Consider the following 11,751-nt stretch of genomic DNA (forward strand, 5'->3'; position numbering starts at 1 on the left):
TCCGGTACAGCGCCCCTCTTGTCTCTCCGGTACAGCGCTCCTCTTGTCTATCCAGTACAGCTCTTGTCTTTCCGGTACAGCGCCCCTCTTGTCTCTCCGGTACAGCGCTCCTCTTGTCTATCCAGTACAGCTCTTGTCTCTCCGGTACAGCGCCCCTCTTGTCTATCCAGTACAGCTCTTGTCTCTCCGGTACAGCGCCTCTCTTGTCTATCCGGTACAGCGCTCGTTTTCTTCAACATATCACTCGGGCTGAGATGTTCGGTGTCAGAAATTAGAATTCCTAACCAAGATAGCTGCTGAATGTTGAAATAAAACTTTCAGCAAGCGACAGTGTTTAGCTAATGGCGGATTCGCTTTACGTTAGTCCTCTAATTACGTACTTTATTATATCCATGTTCCCATATTTATTTTCAGTGCAATACGTGTATCTGTCTAGCTTCGTACGTAAACTTTGATCTCCGGCACTTAGAGAACAAGCGTTCGCTTCGATGTACGTCTTGCGTAGAGGCACTAATTTTTTTCTGTATTGTTTTCACAAGAAGTGAACATGTAAACGTCGTGACCGCATTGTTTGACCCTCCAAGAGCTTGTAGTTCAGTTATTAAGATCCAAGAGCTGAAATGGGCAGAAGATTTCAGCTAGATGAATGAAGATGAAAGTTAGTAGCGTCCAGAGTTTACATTTCTTCAGTAGTTTCGTCAGATTGGCCCATGAAAAGTTAGAGGAATTGATGTGTCGCTCCAGTGCATGGGATAAATCCAACGTTATCACTTTATTTGCATATAATGAATTAACGAGACGCACAGCTTTCATGATGATCATTACGGCCTAAATGTTCATTATACACTGCCGCGCAACCGATGTGAAATAGATTGCCTTGAGGATCTACGACTAAGAATGTATGTAATTTTATCAGGGAAGAGAAAGTTTGTGAAATTATCATCATAGGTAAATTACGACGTCAATGAAGTAGCGTGGTCGGATGTTCGGCGGTATTATCGACATGTCTGATGGATAAAAAATACTTTGAAGGAAAGGAGATTCATTGCACATTATATATTCTGTATCAAAATAAAAAGAAAATCAGCTTTTTCTAGCAAAACTTAATTCAACAATAGTTATCTAACGCATTTAGTAGGCCCGGCCCCGTTTATTTTAAAAGCAAAGCGAATATATACGTACTATACCAAATTACTCATGAATGTAATGTTTTAGCAATATATAAATATATATATTTACTCAGCACCGATAATTGCCCTCTATTAAACAAACAAACGTAACAAAATTTATGCGCAACGTCATCATATTTCTGATATGGTAATCAGTTAAGTAAAAAACCGTGAGCTTAGACGCTTAATAACTTAAGCCCTGAAATAGTGGCATGGCTAACTCAATTAATCTTGTCATGAATTTTTCAATTCTTAACGACAACACCGTTCCTGTGAGTTCCATAGTTAAGGCTGGATTGGGTTTCAAATGAATTGGATTGGATTTCAATGTGTTGTCATTAGAATCACGATAATAACTGGATTCACTTTGTCTGAAAAGATATTGACTAATAAAATATTCAACTATAAGAACCGCTTTGCATTGATTTCTCATAACACTCGGCGATTTATATTAACATAAAATATTCTGGGAATGATTTCAATGGCACGATGAATGATTAGCTGGACGGAAGACTAAGTACTTGGCAGTTGTTGTAGAGGGAGAAAACGGATTTCTGTCGTCCATTCCAGTTTTCAGTTACTGGACAGGAGGGGATCTGTTACGTTCATTCCAATTTCTTCACTGGCAACTGATGTATTTTTTCGTAACTGTGTGTTTTGAAGGCTCGTTGTAGTTGTTAGAGGCGTGGCTTTCTCAACCTGGTTGGCTGAAATAAGAAAATTAAATAAATTCCAAGTTCTAAAGAACGCGCACATTTAACAACGTTCATTTTTACGGACTTTAAAATTATTTTATATTAGATCAGTGATGTAAGATTCAAATTATTGGCATGCCCATAGTAAGATACATAGATTCCAACATGCATCGAAACAAATAATTTTCACGCAATTATGCGATAGAATAATCACCTGGCTCTGGTAGAGAAGTGCGGGGCTGTGGCAGTATTGGGTTTTGTTTATATAATAGAGTTGGAAGATCTGAAGATGCATTTGGCAAACCTGCGGTTGTCTTGGGTGGTTCTAAGGGTAAAACAGAATGTTCTCCAAGTTGGTTGCATTCGAGAACACCGCCACTGTTCATGTCTGCACTCGCCGTAGCCACCACCAGCAGAGCGACGTTCCTGTCCCTGGCCGTCGCCAGCAGCGGCTTCTCCAACCGAGGTTCCAGGTTCACGAACTGCAGCACCACACCCGCCGCCTCACACTCTCCTGCCAGCTCCACCAGACCCTGGGGGTGAACGCGGCGATAAGTGGACATTTACAACGATATGGGATAATGGTAACTGAGAGTAATGGTGGTAATGACCATGAATGGGCACATGAATCGCGGCAGGCAATGAGTAAGACGTGTACACAGTCGAGCCGCGGCTGCTGTACAGTCCACAGCTCACCGCTGCTGCTGTACAGTCCACAGTCTCACCGTAGCGGCTGTACAGTCCACAGTCTCACCGTAGCGGCAGTACAGTCCACAAGTCTCACCGTAGCGGCTGTACAGTCCACAAGTCTCACCGTAGCGGCTGTACAGTCCACAAGTCTCACCATAGCGGCAGTACAGTCCACAGTCTCACCTTAGCGGCAGTACAGTCCACAAGTCTCACCGTAGCGGCTGTACAGTCCACGGCCGTGATGTAGCTGCAGTCCAGGATGATGGCCGAGGGCAAGCCTCGCTTGGGCCTCAAAATTTTCTGAACCTTCGCCCTGATGTGGCCAATGCTGGGGAAGCGCACCCCGTGGTGAGGGGTTACCCTCACTTTCCCCTCGTCCACCTCCGCTTGTACCTGCCCAAGGGGAAGAATACTTATCACAATTGGCTGGGCGAGGGAGGGGGGAAATAAATAATTGCAGCCAACCCCTGACGCCATCACGTGATGGAACTAACAAAACGGGACAACAAAAATGAAGTTTTCAATTAGTATTTCATGTCATTTTGACCAATGGGGAAAAAAGTTTACCGAAAGGAAAGAAACAGTAGGTAATTAAAGTAAATAATGACATATTGACGTGTCAATAATGGATCACACTAAACAGGAGAAAATACACAAATAATGAACATCGTTACAATGAATTTAAATGATATCAGCAGCACGTTATTAGTGACGTGCTGACCACGACCACAGGACGAGCTGTGACGAAAAGCAGGACGAGGAGGTGGAGCAGCGCCCCCAGCAGCACGCCCCACTCGATGGCCCACGTAAGACACGTCAGGAACGTCACGACGAGCACCAGCAGGTCCATCTTGTGCCGCGCCCGCCACAGCATCGCCGCGAAGTGCACGTCTACCAAGTGGATCACGGCACACATCGTCACGGCAGACAAACTGGCGCGCGGGATCCAACTGATGGACAGAGAGGAGTTTAGGAGAGGGTGAGACTGATGGATAGAGAGGAGGTAAGAAGAGGGTCCAACTGATGGACAGGGAGGGTTCAGAAGAGGGTGGATTTGACGGATAGAGTACTGTTAACTGATGGGCAGAATGGGTTAAGAAGAGGGTCGATAGATAGAGGGGAGGTAAGGAGCGGTTCAATTAAAGGACAGAGAGTGGTAAGGAAGAGCGTTCTGATGAACAGAGTAGGAGGTGCAGAGGTACAACTGACTTACAAAGAGAGGTCGTGAAGCGGCTACATATGGAAATAAGAAAACGGTAACGCAGAGGGGATTCGAATGAGGAACAGAGATAAGTTATAGAGAAGGTTCACCTTTTAATGCATAAAGAGGGTTTATTAATGCAATCAACTTTCAGGGTTTTTATAAAAGATACTGCTATCGAGATGTATGTTCGGTCGTGTAGGGAGAACATATAGAGAGGCTTCCGAGAAGCAGAAGTTGGGCGGTTAAATATATTTTTGAGTGTAAGTAGATAATAAAGAGAGAGTTCCTGGATGTATGAGTGCATTGTTCACCTGAAGGCAGGAGTAAGGAAGGCAAGGGCAGCCACCACCAGGAGGCCGTCCACCAGCCCTGACGCGGGCGTGACGCCGCCGCTGCTGTTCACCACCGCCGTGCGCGACAGTGACGCTGTCGTCGGCATCGCCCTACGCCAGGAGGCTCCTATCAGTGACTCCATGCATCATTTGCATAATGAGAAATATATATATAACATAATATTTGTATCAACATGTACCTGTTCACTACTCTGCCAATGCCAGCAAAAAATACGTTACGTTACGTTATACGTTAAATACGTTAAAAACTGCCATTTTCTGGCTTTCAATCAAACTTGTCCAATAACAACTTGTCTAATATTCCAATAATATCAATTACGGAGCTTAAGTAATACGTATAGAAAAAAATTAACAAATAACAAAATTATTAATCAGATGAGCCCGCCATCGCTGCCAAGCAGAGGAACTAGTCAATAAAGACGTGCACTCAACCCCAACAATACCACATAAATATAAAGGCGAACTTTCGAGAATACTCATAACAAAATAATGAGCAACAAGGTAGTCGGATATACCGTGGACATGCAGTAAATATCGCCAAATTTATGCAATTGTCAAGGATGCCAGTAAGAAAAGCCACGGAAGAGACCACGAGCTTTGCCCACGAAGCTCAGTTACAATAATTATAATAAACTGAACTGATTGATAAACTGCTCACTACGCAATAGAACCGAGAGCTGAAAATTAAATATGAAACAATTTTCCCTGGGCATACATTAGAGATAAATCGCCTTATGGGGCTGGAGGCAACCATGAGATGATAGTCAACTACGGGCCTCCATGTGATTTCTTGGGGAGGGGAGAGGAGGTGGTTTCTTCAAACATTCAGTTGTCTACAATAGCAAGATGGATTACCTATCAATTTATTGATACAAATAGTACTATGCGTGAGTACGAGCTTAAATAGCAGCCATTATAGTGGCTGAATTGCTAAGACCTCCTGTACTATTACGTGTGGGATTAAAATCATCCTGCCACCTTGTCCCAATTTCAGATTGTAATTATAAAGAATTCATCTGGTCAATCTCCAACATCTCTCTTTTGCAACAAGAGCAATAGAGCGTGTATAAATCCACATGTATATTATTTTGTGTCTAACACAGAATGACGGGAAATGAGCACCTGAAAAAGGACCCGCATAGGTTGATGAGGCCAAGCACGGCGATCTCTTGGTTGGTGTCCACGCTGAGGCTCGGAAAACTTGCTCTGATGATGACCAGGTCATCGACGATTGCGATGAAGGGTATCACTATCACACCAACACCCACGTCAGCCAGCACCTGCAGGAACGGCACGGTATCGTTGCCCACCACCGGGGAGAACGAGGGGACGCTGAATGATGGCACTCCAGGTTCCACTGAACCTGCAAGGCATCGCCGTTACAGCTTATAACCACAAACTAAACATTAATTTAAAAATATTAGAGACCTGTTGTTAAACATTTCACACTCTTTGAAACCCTAGGAATAATATTGGGGGCCAGCATCCGCGGTGATATTAATTCACGCTGGATTCTGCATTCCCAATTTGTAAGGCTTGACATTGTTAATTTAGGCTAAAAGGCCGTATGCATGTGTACGGCTACTGCAACTGCAGAATTAAGGGAGGTGATACCGAGGCAACGTGATGTACAGATCATTATCATACTTGAGCGTGGTGAACTATCTCCTACAGCAGCACGTTACCCTCACTAACTCGTCACTGTTAACCCTCCCTCAGCACGTTACCCTCATTATCCCGTCACTGTTAACCTTCCCTCAGCACGTTACCCTCATTATCCCGTCACTGTTAACCCTCCCCCAGCACATTACCCTCACTAACCAGTCACTGTTAACCTACTCACTAACCCGTCACTGTTAACCCTCCCCCAGCACGTTACTCTCACTAACCCGTCACTGTTAACCTTCCCTCAGCACGTTACCCTCACTAACCCGTCACTGTTGACCCTCCCTCAGCACGTTACCGTTACTAACCCGTCACTGTTAACCCTCCCCCAGGACGTTACTCTCACTAACCAGTCACTGTTAACCTTCCCTCAGCACGTTACCCTCATTAACCCGTCACTGTTGACCCTCCCTCAGCACGTTACCCTCACTAACCCGTCACTGTTAATCCTCCCCCAGCACGTTACCCTCACTAACCCGTCACTGTTAACCCTCCCCCAGCACGTTACCCTCACTAATCCATCACTGTTAAGCCTCCCCCAGCACGTTACCCTCACTAACCCGTCACTGTTAACCCTCCTCCCCCAGTAATGAAAGCAACAAGGGTAGCAAGAAGGACCACGATGGCGTTTCTTCCAAGGCTGAAAAAGAAGAAAACTCCTTTGGCACAATTTTTCTTTTCCTTTGGCTCCTCTTTCATGCTTGCCTTTTCTGGGTCTTCCTGAATGGACTCCATTTCTGCATCTTCCTTTGTAGTTTGCTTCTCTGGTGCCTCTTTTATGCTATCTCTCCTGAATTTCTTGATGCAGCACTTTACAAGAGCCTCCATATTCTGAAGATAAATTTATCAATTAGTTCTTTGCCAGTCTATACCGTAATTTAATAAGGAACCAAATTAAAACAAACGAATTATCCTGTGTGATTCAAAGGTTTAAAAACTTCAATATTTGTAGGTTACGTCCTGATAAATTGTGATAATTGCTTGTAAAAATTCAGAAAGTTAGACACAGAAGGCCAGTGCAATTGGTTCAACAAAAAAAGCCTTTATCAAATGAAGTAGCAAGAACGACCAGTTCAATTCAAATGTAATTTGCTTTGTTAATTATCTCTAATTGACAGTCAATAAAAGATGGGAGTACCCAATCAATAAAAAATATAAGGAATCTATAGTGACTTTTTCTTGCTGCAATGGATGCTCACTTCGAGTCTGATAATGACTTGTATAAATTGCTTCCTGCAAATTCTGTAGTTTAACATTTTGAATGAAAATCAGCAAAGATACAAGGAGAACTAATACAAATTTTAAAAATTCCACAGCTCATGGCATGAAATCCTATTGAATCACACAAACAATCTTCCATAACTAGTGTAGTGAGGAGCAAGCAGAAAGTGAAAAACATTGCATGCAAAGGTAAGTTTTCTAGGAATATTTTAGTCTTACATCAATGGTCAAATAAAATTTTAAATCTACTTAAAATCACCTTGAGCAAGACTAATGATATGATGCAGGTAACACCAAGAACCAAATCTGGCCAGTTGGTGAGGGATATGTTCTTGACAAGCGTAACCCAGGTGTGCACAACACCTTTAGTTGGTAATTTAATGCCCAGTAATGCCTTCAGTTGTGACGTCATCACCGTTATTGCTGCTGCAGAACAAAAGCCGCTCATCACAGGGGATGAAATGAAGTTCACCAGGAACCCTGCAATGTAGCATCAATTGTTAGAATAAATATATTAATAGAAAAAAAAACAATTAAAATGCATTAGTTGTTGCAAAATGATCAAATTATTGTTGACTATTGAGAAAGAGCATAATTTCAAAGGGAACAAACAAATCAACTGAGATATATTGTAGCTGAAAATTCACATCAAGTGGACTTTCAATGCAAATTGGCTGCTACCAGAAATTGGCTAAGGCAAGAAAAACAATTTGATGGGAGTCAAAACTTGTTTACTGCCTTAGCTAATACTTATACGTAGCTATTGTGGAAAATTTAAAATGTAAATTAAAGCTCATGAATCGATCTTAATTCAGGAGAACTTGATAAACAATGCAATAAAATAAATTAAATTTTATTATGTCAACTTAAATGAGAACATTTTATCCCTACATAACTTAATTGGAGCTAAGATATAGTAGATAACCTAAAGCAGTTTCCATACTTCCAAAGAGTACATAAATAAACTGACTTCATAAAAATATTCCTAAAGTTTATATCATAAAAATAAAATAAAATAAATATTCATAAAAATATTCCTGCTTTGGTTAAGCACAAGACTTCTTGGCAATTTCAGTACCTACCTGCATTAAAGATGGCAGAAAGAAGCTCAATGATGCCAGATGTAAAACATATGAGCACAGCATAATCAGGGCCGCCATGATTGGTGTATTGCTCAACAAGAATGGCCATCACGGCAGTAGGACCAATACGCAGACCAGGGGTTGATCCAAACAGGACATACAAGAAGCACCCCACAAAAGTTGAGTACAGTCCATACTGAGGCACACACAGGAGTAAAAGGATTATTCCACATGTTTTAGCAATTCCACATGTTGTTTAAAAACATATAATGTAGATACGATTTGCTAAAAAAACATTCGTTAGAAGATCTCACCAAAAATATAAAAAAAACTGATACTCAGAATTTTAATTGAAGCAAATTAGTTTCTTAATCTGAAATTTATCGGTCATAGTGCGTGCATATTTAAATTTATCCTATTATAGTTTCCAGCCAAAATGAGCAGATATTTCCTATTTAAATAATATTATCTGGTTTACAACTTACATTTGGTGGTAGACCAGCCACCATGCTGTAGGCCAGGACCTGAGGCACAGTTAGGAGTCCCACAGAAAGTCCTGCTACAGCATCCCGAGCAGCATGTCCCAATGAATAGGATGGGGCCCAGGTCAAAATTGGGAGATACTTCTTCACAAGTTTTTTCGCTCGTGTTCCACATCGCTTGCTCAGCTTTTGCTCCTGCTGCTAATCAGAGGTAAAATTTATCAGCTGATCAATACTAATACTTGTACCATGAGTGAGAAATTTTTAAAAGTAAAAGGAATAGTTAATATATCAGATGGCATGCATAAATCCAAGATGAGTTGAATGAAAGTTACATAGCAATCAATTGCCTGCAAACTTTGTGAAATGAATGACCTTCCTAAGTATCTACCCATATAAAAACACGATTGTTGCCTTATGCTAAAGATTATATATACGTACATAATATAACTTGAATATAAAGCATAAATACCACAACTTTTTGAAAAAATCCAAGAATTTAAAACAGAAATTTATTCTCACCAAGCCAGATGTGGAAACGCCCAGAGGTGTGCCTTGAGGCAAGTTGATCTCAGGTGGTGGGTCAGTGACGTGTGATGATGCATTGGCATGAGAAGAGATGCTAATAAGGGATGAGGTTGTAATGGGAGATGTAGGGGTGAGAAGAGATGGAGCACCAGGGTCAGAATTGCTGTTGATGAGTGAAACAGCTTCAATGGGAGATGTTGTGGCAGTGGTTGACATTGCAGAGGGAAAGAGATGGACCAATAATTATAATATGGATGACAGAGCCAATGACTTCACACTTCCGTGGAAGTTATGGAACAATTTGCTATCTAGTTGACTGGTAGCTGAACTAAGAATTACAATGTTCCAGTACATCTCATGCATAACCCTTATTATAATTCATTTCTGTACTAGAAATTAAGAAAATAATGTTTAGAGAAATGCTCATCCAAATTGAAACATTATAAATGAATAGGTTTTCTAACACATTAATAATAGTGGTACATACAAAAGAACGAGAAGGTGCACACCTGCACAGTCATCTAATATAGTCTGATTAATTGCTCTTAAATTAAAAAATTCAGAATTGCTTGCTTGCTTGCTCAATACTTAAAATTAAAAGTTCTAAAAATTACTGTCAATGATTTATGAAGAAGTTGATTTCATATAGATATTTTTCACAATAATTTTCTACTTTCAATTTAGTACCCTGAGGATTCTAGTATCTTTGTTTTTGAAAGATTCAAATCTCACATGAAGTTCCCTCTCCATGCTCATTGTAATAAGTGATGTAGATCATGTAGTTGTCAGCCAATAAGTATTAATTCATTTTACATGCAATTGTGTGCTTAATCTCAACACTTGACAGCATTATATCTGGCATAACTTTATCTGTGCAATTTACATTCTTCACCAATTTTCAGTTATTGTAGGCAACATTTAAGAAGTAGCCTCAAGTAGGGGCTGTTTAGCAGCTACTTCTGCAGTTTCAGTTACTGGAGGATTTGGTAGGTTTTCATTCTAAAGGCTTTTTAATAAATATGGCAACATTTTGTGACGTTTCATTGTTGCTGACGCGTAGTGAAGTGTTTTGAGAGTCATGTGAAGGCAACAGAACTTATGTAACGCATACAGTTTTTTTTTATAGCTTTTCATTTCTCGATGCGTCCTTAAAGTGTCGGAATATACCGCGTTTACCCTAATGGGAAAGTTGGTGAAATATCGATTGCAAGATTTGATCATCACAGACACGAAAGCGAGCTAAGAAAAACGTAGTAAAATACCTGGAAACCAGCTCTTAATATCTTAGGTTATGCCACATAATGCCAGGTCAGCCAGGATACCAGTACTAGCTAATTTCCCGTCTTTACAGCAGGAACATAGAAAAACTCATGAAACCTGGTACAGAAGAAAATTCTAAAAAATTTTTTTTTGTACCTGATAAAGCTTAAGGCTAAACTGCTGAATTACCAAGTCAGAAATTTTGGCATAACTTTTTAGCATCAATTAGAAATACTGGGCAAAATTTTCCTAAAATCAAGGGAAAAAACTATTGTTTCACAGGAAATTTTTTATTTTAACAGGTAAAAATAGGCGCATTTAATAATTTTTACTGAAGAAATTAGTCAAATTACGAAATAGCAATGAATAGGCATGGACGAAAAATCACGAAATTATGAAGATTCACAGGCATTTTTGTCCAATTCACAGATAGCTTCTACCCAATTTTCTACTTAGCACTTTGGTTCTAGCATCAATCAAACACTAATAATAATAGAGATTGATAGAAGGTTTTTATAATACCTACCTAAATCTTGATCCAGACAGGTCACTTCTCCCTTAGGCAAACTGGCAAAGGACACTTGCAACTTGAAGTTGCAAGTTGCTCAACTGACAACATACAATTATCAGCTAAGCTGACTTAGTATGCCAACATATACAAATACAAGAAAGACAGTTGCAGGTCTTTCTATCAATAATCTAATACAATATAATATATATTATATATGTGTGTACTTGATAGTTGATATCACTAGCTAGTATTGCTAACACCCTTCAAAAACCAAATTTTGAAAAAGCCTCAAAAAGGCGACTATGGTGAAAAATGCAATTGCTAAGTAATTAACTTTGGCACAAGAACTGTCATCTTCCATGGGGCTTGGATGGTTGGACCTTAGGCTGCAGGTTGATGCAAATGCAAATGCAGTAGGTAGGCTAACAGTGCGCCGGCGGCTGGCGTGAGCCTGAGCGCGGCAATGCCAACTACCTAGTACCAGTGCGGCAGTGCCAGTCAGCCTGAGCAGGACTTTGTCTTGTCTGCAGAAACCAGAATAAAATTCTAGAAATAATGGTTGATTTAACATTTTTATTCCACCTTGACCGGTTTTTCGATCCAAAACTTTTACTTTGATTAAAATAAAAAAGGAAGAAAAATAGGATGAATTAATTTGCACTTGAAGAACTAAATTTGCAACACTTAAAGATTTCAATAAATTCAATTAGAATAAATACAAAATAATATTTTATCAACAAATTATCTCTAAGTTGAGCACAACTTCAAAGGAATTAACTTTTATGAAGTAGCCTACCTAATAACAAATCACGTCACCAATAGAGTTCAACGCGATGCACACCGCAGAGGCTGCTTGCTGGAGCAAAACGATACACGTGCACCTACGATGAA

The 11,751-nt window shown here is 40.4% G+C and overlaps 1 protein-coding gene across 2 annotated transcripts; it reads right to left on the bottom strand.

The window, feature by feature from the left end:
* Nucleotides 1–1,033: 1,033 nt before the first annotated feature.
* On the bottom strand, nucleotides 1,034–9,504 carry LOC108673870 (sodium-independent sulfate anion transporter). Of its 2 annotated transcripts, none has more exons than XM_018161755.2 (11): nucleotides 9,084–9,504; nucleotides 8,565–8,762; nucleotides 8,080–8,275; nucleotides 7,257–7,477; nucleotides 6,337–6,607; nucleotides 5,234–5,474; nucleotides 4,070–4,201; nucleotides 3,276–3,504; nucleotides 2,768–2,947; nucleotides 2,079–2,397; nucleotides 1,034–1,876 (listed from the first exon to the last, which is right to left on the bottom strand). In XM_018161755.2, the coding sequence occupies exons 1-11, from the start codon at nucleotides 9,303–9,305 to the stop codon at nucleotides 1,743–1,745; spliced, it is 2,343 nt and encodes a 780-aa protein (XP_018017244.1). In that variant the 5' UTR covers nucleotides 9,306–9,504; the 3' UTR covers nucleotides 1,034–1,742. The 2 variants fall into 2 exon arrangements, with proteins under 2 accessions (XP_018017244.1, XP_018017252.1); XM_018161763.2 differs by having other exon boundaries at nucleotides 8,565–8,759; nucleotides 9,084–9,503.
* Nucleotides 9,505–11,751: the final 2,247 nt, after the last annotated feature.

The sequence above is a fragment of the Hyalella azteca genome, unplaced genomic scaffold, assembly GCF_000764305.2.
Source record: "Hyalella azteca isolate HAZT.00-mixed unplaced genomic scaffold, Hazt_2.0.2 contig14379, whole genome shotgun sequence".
In the NCBI taxonomy this organism is placed as follows: domain Eukaryota; kingdom Metazoa; phylum Arthropoda; class Malacostraca; order Amphipoda; family Hyalellidae; genus Hyalella; species Hyalella azteca.